This window comes from Spermophilus citellus (genome assembly GCF_964194105.1).
Source record: "Spermophilus citellus genome assembly, chromosome: 4".
NCBI classification, from domain to species: domain Eukaryota; kingdom Metazoa; phylum Chordata; class Mammalia; order Rodentia; family Sciuridae; genus Spermophilus; species Spermophilus citellus.
Window position 1 is genome coordinate 113,953,277 of NC_138185.1, and position 16,213 is coordinate 113,969,489.

Below are 16,213 nucleotides of genomic sequence, written 5' to 3' on the forward strand. Positions count from 1 at the left end.
GTTTACAGTCTAGATGGGAAAGTTTCCATCTTAAAAGTCCCAACTCATCTTCTTGTTCTAGACCTTGAGTTAATACTTACTTGGTACTTTGTTCTTTTACTCCTGTCCTAGACCAGGGTAGAGAAATCCCTCCATTAAATCCTTAGTTACCAAGGAAGCAATTCTTTAATTGGCCCGGGGAAGTGGGGGAGTGGGGGGGGTGGGGTGTGTACCAGGGATTGAACTCAGGGGCACTCAACCACTGAGCCACATCCCCAGCCCTATTTTGTATTTTATTTAGAGACAGGGTCTCACTGAGTTGCTTAGTGCTTTTGTGAGGCTGGCTTTGAATTTATGATCTTCCTGCCTGAGCTTCCTGAGCTTCCTGAGCTGTTGGGATTACCGATGTGCACCACTGTGCCTAGCCTTTTAAAAATTTTTTTAAAGTCAGATTTTTTCTTTATTTAATACATTCTAATAAAATAGTAACAGCAGTAACTAACACTTTGAAAAACACTTTTCTCCCCTATATCTGGAAGAAAATTAAGTCAAAGTATTCTACACAGTAGAAGGGAGACAACTGGTGATGTCTGTAGTTAGACAGTTCAAGGTCTGGGAAATTTCTGAAACCATTTCCACAGAAACAATTCGTGAGTAGGTGCCAGATCTCCCCCTCAGATGCTGGTTAAGCTCACCCCCTCAAAGCTACCCATGGGGCAGTATAGAATGAGGATTAAGAAAGCCTGTTGGAAGTCAGGCTGATTTGAATTAGGACCCTTTGATCTTGAACTGTGTGACTTTGGGTAAGTTTTATTTAATGGCTTTTTACATCAGTTCCTCCAAATATAAAATGAAAGTAGCCATAGTACTTAACTCCTATGAGACAGTCCATGTAAAGTGTAGTTTCCACCATGCCCAGCCCAGAGAGGCCCTCTAAGATGCTAGCCAGTATATAACACGCCTGCAGTGTTTCCTGACAGGCAGGACTTTTCAGTGTAAAATGCAGCCTGGGGCAGAGGGCAGTTCAGTGTCCTGCACAAGTTCAAGATGCAAAGGGGGAAGTTGTGAAGGCATTGTCTTCCCTCCTGGTAAAAACTAGGTTCTGACTTGAAAATATGGCTAACTCCAAGCCAGTGAAAATATGGTGACCCATATTTATCTTGAGATTTTGATGTTTGGACGAAATGACAACTCCATAAATAAGAGGGTTATGTTTTTTAAAATCCTTTACTGAAAGTCCTTCCCCTCTCCCGACAAAATACAGTCATGTTAAGCTAACCCAGCAGGATGTATAGAGGATACTTTGAAATGACTGGAGAAGAAGAAGCTGGGATAATGTTTTCTTAAGATTTTTTTTTAAATGATGCATTATAATTATACACAACAGTATACTTTGTTATTACATACCCATACATGCACATACTATAATTTGGTCAATTTCATTCCCAGTATATCCCCTTTCTCTCCCCTCTTCCCTCCTCCTGGTTCCTCACCTCTATTCTACAAGTCTTCCTTCTATCTTCATAAGATGAGTTCCACAACCACCACCCTCCCGACTTTTCTTCCCTTTTCCCTCCTCTAGTTCCACATGAGAGAAAACATATGACCCTTGACTTTCTGAGTCTGGCTTAACAAAATGCTCTCAAGTTCCATCTATTTTCCTGCAAATGACATACTTTCATTCTTCTTTATGGCTCAGTGAAACTCCATTGTGTATATATACCACATTTTCTTTCTTCCTTCATCTTTTGCCAGGCATCTAGGCTGGCTCCGTAGCTTGATTATCATGAATTGAGATGCTGTAAACATAGGTATGCATTCACCACTATAGTACTCTGAGTTTAGGATAAATATAGAGGAGTGGTATAGCAGGGTCATATGGTGGTTCCATGCCTAGCCTTCTGAGGAATCTCCATACTGATTTCCATAGTGGAAACATAATATTCCTTTTCTCCCACATCTTTGACAATGTTTACTGTTTGTATTCTTGATGACTGCAATTCTTACTGAAATATGATAAAATATTAGTATGGTTTTGATTTACATTTCCCTGATTGCTAAGGATGTTAAACAGTGTTTCATATATTTGTTGACCATTTGTATTTCTTCTTTTGAGAAGTGTCTGTTTGCCCAGCGCTGTGGCCCAGGAGGCTGCGGCAGGCAACCTCAGCAAAAGCAAGGCGCTAAGCAACTCGGTGAGACCCTGTCTCTAAATAAAATACAAAATAAGGCTGGGGATGTGGCTCAGTGGTTGAGTGCCCCTGGGTTCATTCCCCAGTACACTCCTGGAGAGAGAGAGAGAGAGAGAGAGAGAGAGAGAGATATGGCGGGGGGGGGGGGAGTGTCTATTTACTTCATTTGCCATTTGTTGGTTGAGGGGGTTTAATTTGTTTTAAGTTTTTTTAGTTCTTTATATATTAACTCTCTGTTTGAAGAGTAGCTGGCTAAGATTTTCTTCCATTCTATAAGCTCTCTAGTTACACTCTTTTTTTCCTTTGTTGTACAGAAGATTTTTAATTTGATGCCATCCCATTTGTTAGTTCTTGGTATTATTTCCTAAGCTTTAGGGGATCTATTAGGAAGTTGTTGCCTGTGCCCCATATTGACCCCACTTTTTCTTCTAGAAATTGCATAGTTTCTGGTCTAATTCCTAGGTCTTTGATCCATTTTAAGTTGACTTTTGTGCATGGTGAGAGGTAAGGGTCCACTCTCATTCGTCTACGCGTAGATAACCAGTTTTCCCAGCACCATTTGTTTAAAAAGCTGTCTTTGGGGGCTGGGGATGTGGCTCAGGCGGTGGCGTGCTCGCCTGGCATGCATGCAGCCCGGGTTCGATCCTCAGCACCACATACAAACGGGATGTTGTGTCCGCCAAAAACTGAACGATAAATATTGAAATTCTCTCACTCTCTCTCTCTTAAAAAAAAAAAAAGCTGTCTTTGGGCTGGGGTTGTGGCTCAGTGGTAAAGTACTTGCCTAGCATGTATGAGGCACTGGATTCGATTTTCAGCACCATATAAAAATAAATAAAGATCTTCCAATGACTAATAAATTTTTTTAAAAAGGCTGTATTTTTCTGCAGTATATGTTTTTGGCACCTTTGTCAAAAGGATTACTGTATCTGTGGATTTGTCTCCATGTCTTCTATTTTATTGGTCTATGTGTCCGTTTTTTTCTTTTCTTTTTGTTTTATTTGTTCTAATTAGTTATACATGACAGCAGAATGCATTCCGATTCATTGTACACAAATGGAGCACAACTTTCCATTTCTCTGGTTGTACACGATGTGGAGTCGCACCATATGTGCAGTCATACATGTACTTAGGGTAATGTCCATCTCATTCCACCATCTTTCCTGCCCCCATACCCCTCCCTTCCTCTGCCTCCCCTTTGAACAAAGTTTCTCCATTCTCTCATTGTTTTTAGTTCAAGTCACTCATTTATTTCATTCTTCCATTTTTTTATGCTAGTACCACGATGTTTTTGTTACTAAACCTCTGTAGTTGAATTTGAAATTGGTTACTGTGATGCCTCCAGCATTTTTTTTTTAAAACTTAGAATTGCTTTAGCTATTCTGGGTCTTTTATTCTTTCATAGGAATTTTATGGCTTTTTTTTTCTTCTATGAAGAATGTCATTGGCTTTTTGATGGGGATTATGTTGAATCTGTAGATAGTCTTGGGCAATGTGGCCATTCTAATGATATTAATTCAACCCATCCAATAACACGGGAGAGCTTTCCATCTTCTAGTGTCTTCAGTGTTCTATAATTTTCTTTAGAGAGAACTTTAATGTCTTTGGTTAGATTTATTCCTAAGAAATTTTTTTATGTTTTAAGGCAGTTGTGAATGGGATTTTCCCCTCCCCATTTCTTTTTCATTGGATTCATTATTGATATATTAGAAAGTTGATGATTTTTGTATGTTGATTTTGTATCCTGCTACTTCGCTGAATTTTTTTTTTATTAGTTCTAGAAGTCTCCTGTTCTATCTAGGGTTTTTCTCATATACTTCAGATTTACTAGTCTATACTTAAGACTAGTGACTAGGTGATATCCACCTCCTTGACCCAACTGGAGTGTTAAACTAGAAAAATAGATCCATGATGATGTGTCCAGCTCCATGTAGAAGCTAATTTTAATGACAGCCTCCAAACAGGAATGTAGTCTAATTAGTGTTATCAAAGACACTAAAGATCAGCTAAAGGTAAGTGGGTTTTCATAGTAGGAAATGAGTTAATAGGAAGGAAATGGTTAAGAACCAGTAAGAGGGGGATATTATCACTCATCTCACTGATATTAATGTCATATAAGGAGCTCAGCACAATGCAGAATAATTTGCATAGTCAATCTCAAGCAGATAGCAGCTATTTTTTTAAAAAAAATAAGAAGTAGAATCAGAGAGTCAGGATTTTTCAGTGCCTACATAGCACTCACTTGACAGGAATGTATTCCTATCCCTTCGGCAGGTGTAGCTTCAACAGATGGATGCCTCAGACTATAAATGTGTGATGCTGCTCATTATGAAGATCATCCAACTAATTACCCTTAGTCAGTTTCCCTGTTCACTAAACAGCCTTCTGACTGGGCTTTCTGTGTAGCTTTCTAATAAGGGTACAATATGCTCATTGAATCAGGCTGATTTGACCACTGAGGTCTGTTTGACCATTATATCTCTCCTTAGGATACATAAAGTGGCACTCCAGTTTATACATGAGGATCTTTAGAATCCAGTTGTACTCACGAGAGGATCAACTCAGGCAAAATCAAATCCTAATCCTGTAAAGTTGAGGGTCAGACCTTGGGCTGTGCTAAAGTGAGAGCTCTGTAGAGGGCTCCAAGCTGCCAGCCAGCTCTCTACATGACAGCAATATTATCCTACCTAAAACCACACCTCCTTCTCTTTCTAAAGCAGAAGATACAAAATGCTTACTTGCCAAGACAGGGGCAGTCTGGAACCCACTGTAACCATTTTCTTCAAACTACATGGTTTAAATATCAGGAACTTTATATATATATATATATATATATATATATATATATTTTTTTTTTTTTCCCCAGATTCATTTGTAAATCCAGCTGCAAAGGGCTAAATTTGTAGTGGCTGCTTCCTATAGGGGAGCTGGCTCCTAAGCTTAGCACTCCGGAAATGCAGACCAAGCCTTGACAGGGGCTGGGGCTGGGGCTCAGTGTAGAGCACCTGCCTAGCATGTGTGAGGCATCTGAGTTCGATCCTCAGCACCACCTGTAAATAAATAAATAAAGGTTCATTGACAACTAAAAAAAAAAAAAAGCCTTTATACTCAGTCATTCTGATTGTTTATTACCTGTCTGACCCTAACACACCCAATGTGGTGGTTCCTATTTTATTTTTATTTTTAAATTTTTAAAATTTTTTTTAGTTTTCAGTGGACACAATATCTTTATTTTATTTTTATGTGGTGCTGAGGATAAAACCCAATGCCTTGTGCATGCCTGGCGAGCATGCTACCACTTGAGCCACATCCCCAGCCCCTCCTATTTTAAATAAGAACATTTTTGATAGCCCCAACCTGATCTTTTCTTAAAATTGGGCATCTCACCACAAAGCCATGAAAAGATAATTTCGGCTTTACTATAAATTACTGCAAATTCTGAACCTGCTTGGAATGCCTGCCCGTGACTTGAACTCACCCATGCCTGGCTCTCTGACCAGACAGCAGCCCTCTCTGAAACTTTAGTGACGCCTCACAAATCTTGGCCTTCCCTGGCCAGACAACGACCCTCTCTGAGGCTCTAATGGTCCTCATAAATTCTGATGTTAGGGCCAGCAAAAAAATGTAAACTACCATTAGTGTGATGCTTGTCAGAGTTCTGTTATCTGTAACCCCCCTTTGTGTAACTTTCTGGGCCATAAAGCTGGGCTGCAGGAAAGCTGGGGTGCTGTCTTGTTCCCGCCGTTTTGGGAGGGAGAGGCAGCCCGGCCGGTTGAAGTAATAAGCTTGCTTTAATTTAATTTTAATTGGAGTCAGTGGTCTTTTCTTGCGTCCTGGTCTAACAATTTTCTAAACATTTTTATTTCTTTTTGGGGAGGAGGGCACTGGGGATTAAACCCAGGGAAGGGCTATCACTGAGCCACATCCCCAGTCCAGCCCTTTTTATTTTATTTTGAGACGAAGTCTCAGTAAGTTACCAAGACTGGCTTCAAACTTGCATTCCTCCTGCTTTAGCCTCTGGTGTTGCTGGGATTCAAAGAGGAAAAGGTAAAAAAAAAGAAGCCTCATTCATGAATTTCCTTTTTATCATTATTATTATAATTATATTATTATTATATTATAATTTTCCTTATGTTATTATTATTATTTTACATTTAGCACAAAGAGATGATAAATTTGAAAGCAAGAAACACTAGGATTAAAAACGTCTCAGGTAGTCCCCTAGGCATTTCTGTGCAGGAGTTGGTAAGAGAGTTGAGGTGAGCTTGGGGCTAGGGGGAAGCTGAAGGCTGTAATTGTCTCTGGGGAGGTTGGGGGGAGAGAGGGCAGAACGTGTTTTGAGCAATCACCTCTCCTGTTCTCTATTTATCCTTTCTTGCCACCACTACTTTCACACCAACAAGTCCTGCTTTGGGCTGATATTGGAGAGAGAGCTGAGTCATGGGGATGGGGATGGGGTAACAGGTAGAAGAATCCTAGATAGCAGTGGTGCACGCAGCACTAGGGCAGAAATAAGAAGAGGTTGGGAAGAAATCCCAGTCATCTAGCCAGACCAGGCCTTTGTTTGAAAGGGACAGAGTTGAATGTAAATGACCAGAGAGAGGTGTTGCCTGTGGAACTCTAATTAGGCAGTTTCATGAACATCTAACAAGTTCAGGAGATAATGCTATTCAAGAAAGTGCCATTGCTTTATAGCCAAAGGGAGAGGAAATAAAGCGTAATAATCAACGAGGACATCGAGGGACAGAAATTGTTCAGAAGCATCCTAAAGATGCCCTTCAGTTAGAGCAGCCAGAGAAGTGATCTAATTTCAGATTTCTGCCTTAAGCCCTTTCTTTTATGATCCTGACTGAGATCGCACAATTAGATTTCAGTGGCCCATTCAAGGCCGTCCATCAGTTGGCCTCCCATATCCAACCACATCTTTTGGGTTTTCCCTTTGTAAAAATCCAAGATGATCAGGCAAAGCTCTGATGACTGTCCATTCCTCTCATTATTCTTCACCTCTGCCTCTGTTGAATTGCTGCTAGTACTTAAACTGCATGCCACCTCTCCTTTAGCTATGTCCCTTGGCTCCCCTTAGGCTTCTTTTAAGGCTCGCCTCCAACCATCACTGTTTTGTCTCACTTTGGGAACTGAAGGTTCCACAAGGCACCAAACACATGTTACTATGGGAGTCACATTCAGGGCCACCGCCCCAATGTTGACTCTGAACAACTAATTTATCCTCTTGGCATAGAGTTGAGAGATTTCAGTTTTTGGAGACTAAGTGATGTGTTTATGATAACTGGGCTGATAGCAGTAGAAGAGAGCAGGGTTGAAACCCACAGCCTCACACTCTGGTTTTCTGGCCTTTTCCACTCAAGTGTGCATGACTGCTTTTCAACCTCTTCATTGCCAACCATAAGCTGTTATTTTGGGGGCTGTTACTGATTATATCACTCTAGTATTTGGGGGTCATATTGTCCCAACCTTATAGCTTAATGAGAGAATCTCCTCCAAATATCTTCTGGGTTTACACTGCACATTGGTGATTCAGAGACTCACTTTTAAAGAAAGCACAGGGTGAATCACTTCAGTCTATGGGTACTTACTTCTGTTCTACCAAAGAGGCTTTAAAAGGTTAGGAATGTATACTTGAACTCAAGTACAGTTTAAGGAAGAATGGATGAGAATATTGGAGACCACAGCAATAGTATTTATTCATCTCAAGTGCCTCTCAGTAGATAATTAACCTGGGCCATGATAAAAACAATTCTATTAGGCCCATTTCTCTTGTGGCTAATGCTGTTGTGCTACTTGCTATAGTGTTTTTCTTCGCTTCATTTTAAACAGAATACTTAACTATAATATTGCAAGCATTACCACTTTTTCCTGCTTGCCATGGAAAAGCACTACTAGTTATATAAAAGCATGAAGTTTTCTATTTTCACTCAGGAAGGTGCAATTCCTTTGAAAATCTGGGGTGGCAGTCTAGTCATACCCACTTTTTGGTAGGTTTTCTGCACAATAACTGAGAGAAGTAAATATTTTATACATAAAAAAATGCAGCATTTTATGCTGGGCACAGTGGCACATGCCTGTAATCTCACAATACAGGAAGCTGAGGCAGGAGGATCACAAGTTCAAGACCAGCCTCAGGATTAGTTAGTTGGTAAGAACTCAATTAGGGGAGATTTTTTTTTTTTTAAAGAGAGAGTGAGAGAGGGGGGAGAGAGAGAGAGAGAGAGAGAGAGAGAGAGAGAGAGAGAGAATTTTTAATATTTATTTTTTAGTTCTCGGCGGACACAACATCTTTGTTGGTTTGTGGTGCTGAGGATCGAACCGGGCCGCACGCATGCCAGTCGAGCGCGCTACCGCTTGAGCCACATCCCCAGCCCAATTAGGGGAGATTTGACAACTAAATCCCATAATAACCTTGAATCTTTACTCTCCTTACTACCTAAAGTTAAGCAAATAGTTTAACCTTAAGTCTCTGTTTCCTGATCTGTAAAATGGTTATAAAAATGGCACCTATTTTATAGGTAAGGATTAAACAAGATCGTGTGTGTAAAGCTCTTAGCACAGTGTCTGGCACACATAATAAATGCTACTATTATTAAAGGACTAAGTAACCAAAAATACGAGTGTCATGTATCATTTTAAGGTCCCATTTAAACTCCTTCTCGAAGATCTTGGCACCTTTCACTTTCAGATATTCACCCAGATCTTCAAAATAATCTTGTTTTGCAAGTTAGTTCAAAATTTTGAGTTGACTCTGTATCGTTGATTTGTATCTGGGATTGCAAACAAAGTAACATTGCTACTCTGTACTGCAAAATGCAGTTTGCATAGCTCATTCTAAATCACCCAAGCAATCTATAATGCAATATTATTATGATGCAACATGGGTTGTTGGGATTGCACAGTTGACAATTACACTGTGCCAAGTCAGCACCAGAGAACTTGCCTGGATTTTAATTGATGGCAGCACACCTGTGTCATAATACTGACTCCAGTTAATGTTGATGGAATACTGACTAGGGGCCATGCACTGCTTTAAAATGCTTTGAATCATATATGAGCAGATCTCAATTTCAAAATATGACTAGTAAAAAGTTGACCTACCCAATTAAAAAACCTTTATAGAAAATTCAAATGCACATACGCATGTATGCTCATGCGTGCACGTGTGCATGTGTGCGCAGACACACACACATACACACACTCACTGAGTCAACCTAACATTACAAATTAACCCACTGATGGTCTAATGCATTAAAATTTGGTATCTAACTTAAAAATACATATACTGTTCATTGTTACACTTTCAAATAACTTAAATATTTATTATAAAAACAAAATGCAAATTAAATGTTTACAATGTTTCGGAAACTCACTGGAGTTTCCAGCAATTTGAAAATCAGAGCATTAAGCCCTGTTCCTCATTTATACTAGAGTGTGAAAGGAGTCAAATCAGATCCTTTTCTGAAAGCACAGAAGTGAAGAAGAGACAAGGAAGTAAGAGATTTTAAATACTAATTCATTTTTCAAAAAGGCAAGAACCTGGTTAGGCATTTATTGCATATCAGCAATGTTGATGTATTGTCTGCAATCCCCATGACACCTTTGCAGAGTTCATATCACTATTCTGGCTTTACAGAAGAGGGAATTAAGGGATCTGAGATGTTCATTTCCTTACTTAGGGCTCAGTGACAGAGCAGGCTCTGATTCACTTCACTCCAAGCCCCTCCCACATGCCAGCTGCTCTTCATGCAACTACACATTTTTTTATACCTTTATTTCACTTATTTATTTTTATGTGGTGCTGAGGATCGAACCCAGTGCCTCACGCATGCCAGGCAAGCGCTCTACCACTTGAGCCATATCCCCAGCCCTATACATTTTTTATAAAGCAGAAAGACCAGAAATGAGGGAGGTAGAGTAACCTGTCCTAGAAATGGACAGTTAGGCAGTATCAAGAACACAGGAGAGTGGGGGCACACACCTATAATCCCAGTAGCTTGAGAGGCTGAGGCAGGAGGATGGCCAGTTCAAAGCCAGCCTCAGCAAAAGCGAGGTTCTAAGCAACTCAGTGAGACCCTGTCTCTAAATAAAGTACAAAATGGGCTGGGGATGTGGCTCAAGCGGTAGCGCACTCGCCTGGCATGCGTGCGGCCCAGGTTCGATCCTCAGCACCACATACAAACAAAGATGTTGTGTCCGCTGAGAACTAAAAAATAAATATTAAAAAAATTCTCTCTCTCTCTCTCTCTCTCAAAATAAATAAATAAATAAATAAATAAATAAATAAATAAATAAAGTACAAAATAGGGCTGAGGATATGGCTCAATGGTTGAGTGCCCCTGAGTTCAATCCCCAGAACCCCGCCCCCCCCAAAAAAATAAAAACACAGGAGCAAGGTAGTTTCACTAATAAATCCTGTAGAATGACCCAGCAGGATGAGGAGGGGCCAGCAAAATGAGGACTGCACTAGGAGACGGGACATTAGGCTTTGTAGCTTCGAAACAGAGACTGGACAGATGAGAGGTCAGGTCAGTCCTCTCCTTAGCACCTGTTATGCGTCTGCTTGGTGCAATGGGGAATTTATAAAACAGTAAACAGAACAGACAATGAGGTTCCTATCCTCATATCTGGTGGTTAAAAAAGGCATGATCACATGCAATATTAAACAGTACCCCTGGGAGGGACCTCAGCAGCATTCCTATTCCCTCCCTCAGCCCCCACAATATCATAAGTTTTAAATGACAATATAAAACAATGGCACAATACAAAAGGTGAGAATTGCCAAATTGTAATAACTAATATTTTCCAAGCACTTCTTTGTACCAGGATCTTTGCTTAGTGCTTTGACTGAACTCATTTGAATCTCAATACCATCCGTGAGATAGGTCTTCTTACTAGGGACATTTTACTGATGCGGAAACGCAGGCTGTTTCCAGGAGCTGCCCAGTCTAGTAAGGATTCACATCAGGCAGCTTGAAGTCCTACCAGGTGCTTTCAAGTTCTTCTAGCGTTGGATTGGGTACACATGCAGATCTTAGCTAGGAAGCTGAAGAACTGTATTGTTCCAAAGAAGCTAGAGAACTCACTACAGTTGGGTTTTTATGAATGTTATTTGATGGAAACGTAGCCTCCAATTGTTTCTCCCCACTTCCAGAGTGTGAGAGAGCCACACACCAGTCCACATCACATTGCTTTCTTCCCCTCTCCCGTTACACTGAGAACAGCAAAGGCACATGGGCACAGGGGCCATATGCCCCCTCTCCTCCGCAACACCACCACCATATTAGTGGGCTACATTTTATAGGCTGTGAATCAGGAAGAGCGTGAACAGCCATGGTGCTTTCAAAAACTCTTCCTAGGCAACCTGAGGAGATGGTTCTCTGTGACTGAGGGAAGAAGGGATGCTGTGCGTTCTGTCGCAGTCCTTGGGTAATGACTGTGTGTCATAAATAGGATATGGCATTTCAGAATGTCTTTTAAAGCTATTTCCTTTTGTTCGACTAATTTAATTTACCAAATGCTCCTGGGAAAAAGGAGGGGGACCAAGATGCTGACTCCACAGATCCTGAAAAATCAACATTTTATTTTTTAACTGCTCTCAAAGAAAATTACATCTGATTGTTGTCTGCTGGCTCCCTCAAACTCTACCTCTGTCAAAATCCTGCCCCGGCAGGTGCGAGGAAGAATAGATGCAGAACTTGAGTGAATACCCACATCTGTTTTTGGAAAAAGGGAACAGAAGCAGCACAGAAGGAAGTAAAAGAGATAATTGCTGGCTTGAACTACAATACATTTTACTTGTGGGCAGAGGGCCAGCTTACAGCAGGCGGAATAGGCAGACCCATCTTATTGGAATTCAGGGGTGGGCCTCCGTTCTTGTCCGGAGACAGCTGTAAACCAGCAGCCCATAGCATCACAATCAGGCACAGAGTTTTGTCAAGGAATGCTGATACGTACAGAAGCAGCTTTGTCTGCTTCCACTGCACCCCTGCCTGGTGAAATGACAGTCAATCTCTGATTCCAGATGACAAGAACTGGATAAAAACTTAAAACAAATGGCGACCTTTCAAAAGATTAATTTGTTTACCAACAAAATGTTCCCTCTTTGTCATCCGAGATGGGGGTGACCTTCACTTTCCCATATCTAGGCTGGAAGGATGCTGACTATAGTCATCTGTTAAGTTAACTCCGTCTCAGCAATTATTCCCTTTTTTATTTTTAGTGACAAGAAGGGTTTATTAATTCACTCTGCTTCTTGTTATGGTTTATAAATGCAACAAGCTCATTCTGAATTACTGCAGTGTAACATCAATTTGTTTAAATCTAATTCTGCTACCATTGCCAAATTATGTTGTGACTGTAATTGTGGCCATATGCATGGGCTTAAAACACAATCATGTTTTGAGATCGTCCTCCCCCCACTCCACCCCTTACTTCTGGTACTTCTTCTAATCATTTGACATTAACACAATTGCCTCACTTTCCATTACTTTATCATCTCAGAAATGAATGTGCTTTCAGTGAGCAAGATTACTATGCACACCCCAAGTGAAACAGTAAAGAATGAAACTATGATTTGTGAAGTGTGGTTGCTACCCAACTAAGTTAGTGAGAAACACTGCATAACATATGACTCATAAAATCTAGAAGTCATAATAGTATTAAATTCAACCTCATGAATAAATAAAAGATTCTAAGTTTACATTGCATTATATATTTATTTATTTGGAAAGTGGGACCAAAGAACTGGTATAATTCTACAGCAACTCATATCTTGCCAAAAAGAAAAATGTTTTTATGATTCTTTTCTAGGTCATAACAGTTATAATCAGAGTTATTTGTGCAGCAATTCAAAGCAATGTTTTGTTTGGCTATTTTGTTATGCATTCATAATCGTTCTTTTAAAATTCATGTTAACAAATACATGTTTCTAGCCTCTTAAGAAACCCTTTTTATTTTAAAAGAATAAATCAAAGTCAAATTTTCTGTAGATCTTTTAGTGTGTTCATTATAACGTCTGACTGGAACTGGATACCAGCAAGGGAACGTGAGCGAAGAGCACTAGAGATTTCTTCTTGCTTCAAACCCATAAGGACCTACTCCAAAACATGTTAGTGGGTTGTTTATTTCTTATTTGGCAGATTTAAGATATTTTAAAAAATCATTAGTGATTTTCACTTTTAGGGCTCTTTTGTAAATTGATTATGTATAACAGAGTCACAGAATATAAAATTCTGAAGGAGTCTTGTGCTAGGACTAGCACAGGGCAGCCGGGGAGCGTGTGTGCTTTCAACGTGGGGCTCCTTGTTATTAGGAAGGATGCTTCTCTTCATCAGATGGAGAAAATACCACAGCTTCTAAGAACTAATAATGTAAATTGACTACATATTCAAATTTGCTCTGTCAAAAATGCCTAAGATTATTTACAGGCTTTTGACAAGCTGTTCAAGTTTCATGAGAAGTAGGGAAACACATGGCCCTCGGCAGCCAAATAATAAGCCCCTTTATGCTCAGAGTAGTTCTAAAAAGCGATTAGCCTCGATGCTGCTTTCCTAATTAACTGTACATCACAACGCTAGACACGCTGCTTCCGTTTGGGTAAGTGCTTCTAAAAACATTTTGATAAGTGGTAAATCTCAACTGTGTTTACCCCCACATGCTCTCCGTGAATGTTTAAGACCAAATATCCCAACGCTTCTCCCAAAGGACCTTTTGAACAATGCTTCTGTTTTATAAATTCAAAATGAAAATACCGTTTTCCAGTTAGTGCCATCATATATCCACATCAACATAAAACTATAGGGTAACTATTTCGATGGAAAGGCCAGTAGTTCAAGCAAAACATATACCCCATTTAAAAATGCTCTGGTGTCCATTTTTATGGAGTTGAATTTTCTGAATAAAGGACCTTCAGTATAGTAAATGAATATACATTATCAACTATCAACAAGGCAAAGTGCCTTTTCACTTCCTCTTTGCTCCAAATACACAGACACAATGTCCACGATATTTATTCAATTTAGAAATTATAAAAAAGATGAATAATTAAGATTCTGCCCCAATTTTTTGATATAATTTTGAATTCCCTATTTAAGTCTGAAATCTCCATTCAGAATCATAAGGCAAAGCATAATCCTCGCTCCATTTAGAGGTATGCCTTTAAAAACTTCAGTACTCATCAGAAAAAGTTTGCATGAAATACAGCAGTTGCCTCGGGCTACGCAGCCTCAGAGCTCCACCAGCTAAGCCAATATTAATTCTAGATTGAAGAGGAAAACCAACAACAACAAAAGAGAAATCTGCTCTGTCTCTACAGCCAGAGAAATCATATTTTTATTTCAAGGGCTTTGGGGCTCATGGGAAGTAGATAAAAACGCTTTCATATTATTCACAGTGACATTTTAAATAAAGTTTCAGCAGGAATAAAAATATCTAACTTTCTGGTTATTTCTTAGGCTATAAAAGCATTTCTATGATAAAGTACACTTAAGCCAAACCTGTTTGAATAACATAAAGCACAAATAGACTGAATGTATATTTCCGAGTTACATGAATAAAGCAGGCCACTGAATGTCTATGAAAGAAATTTGGAAGATTAATCTCAGAGACTATTATGCTAGTTAGAAATGGCTTTGCAATTTAATCTGAAAATTAATCTTGTTTTTAGTTTTGGTATCACTGAGCTATGTTTCAGAACTTTTGAGAGAAGTCAAAGGTTTAAAATGTACAGCAGTGTATAGATTTCATCTCTGTAATCATTTTTAGTATTAGAAATTATCTCAAAATAAATTATTTCCCTGTTAAAATGAAGCACTACTCTTAATTTTCCGAACAAAACCCACAATACAGGAAGGGTACAATCCTTGCTTTGGGCCATTTTAGCAGCAATGGAAAAAATAGGCCGGGTTCTGAGATCCCTTCCTGTGAATCCACATTTGATTATTTTCCTGTCTCATGATTCTGCTGACATAAAGGATTAGTGTCTGCTTGTTTCAGATTTAGAATAATACACTAAATTTTTGTGTATGATATGAGTAACCACTATTTGGAATGTATACTATGCTGCTTTATTTTTATTTTTCTCATGGTAAATCAGTTATCCATGATATCAAATATTGAAAATTTCTATATTAATTTTTTGTCATTAAACTATATCTTCTAGTTAAAATGATGATAATAGATTATTTAGGAATATCAAATAAAAACAGAAATTTGAATGAGCTACAAATAGATCATTTACAATAGGTTTAGATGTCCTTCATCATTACTAATATAGATAAAATGAAAACCACTCCATTTCATCTCAAAAAAAAAATTGCCAAGGACAAAAGGATCACAATCTCGTTTAAGATCAACATTGTATCTTACACCACTAATACATGACTTTTAGTTCCCCCCCAAATTAAGAGTTTGTTAAAAACGACTCATTACTTACATGTGCTTTTTTCTGATTAATATATGGCAAACTGATTCCATAGTTCGATTTTACAGCAGCTCTGTGGTGGATGTTTTCAGGATCCTGCAAGATTTTTACATTCAACCCTATCTTTTGCTGAAACAAAGAAACAATGAAACTTTCATGCCAGATGAACAAAAATGCTTACTAACATTTTATATCCTCAGAAGAATACAAAGTTCTTTGAAAATAATTATTGTAATGCAATTCTCACAGGGAACTATATTTGGATTCTTTATTTGGGCTGCTAATTGGTCCCTTTTATTCGCAGAAAAGGAACTTTCTGGCAGATTTTCCTCTAGGTATCCTATTAATCACCCAAATATATCCTCAAACACCATTCATTTTCTCAAAAATAATGCTAGGAGCCAACCAAGGTGGACAAAAGACAAAAAATACCTGATCTCAGATTTATTTTTAGCTTTCCAGGTCAAGGATTTTGTCATCGAAATCCATACTACAAATACACAGGTAGAGGGCTCCCTTGGTCTGTTAATGTGGCCACTTTCCTCTAGGGATACTTACAGGTAGATCTCAGTGTAGACCTGATAAATTTACCAGAATCAATTTATCTATTCCT

The 16,213-nt window shown here is 39.0% G+C and overlaps 1 protein-coding gene across 1 annotated transcript in view; it reads right to left on the bottom strand.

The window, feature by feature from the left end:
• The window catches only part of IQCH (IQ motif containing H), a gene marked incomplete at its 3' end in the record, with an annotated part of 211,921 nt that overhangs the window by 149,726 nt on the left and 45,982 nt on the right, over positions 1-16,213 (bottom strand). Inside the window, exon 5 of the mRNA XM_081292857.1 lies at positions 15,613-15,729. Coding sequence (XP_081148983.1) covers positions 15,613-15,729 — 117 coding nt within the window. The remainder of the gene's footprint in view (positions 1-15,612; positions 15,730-16,213) is intronic.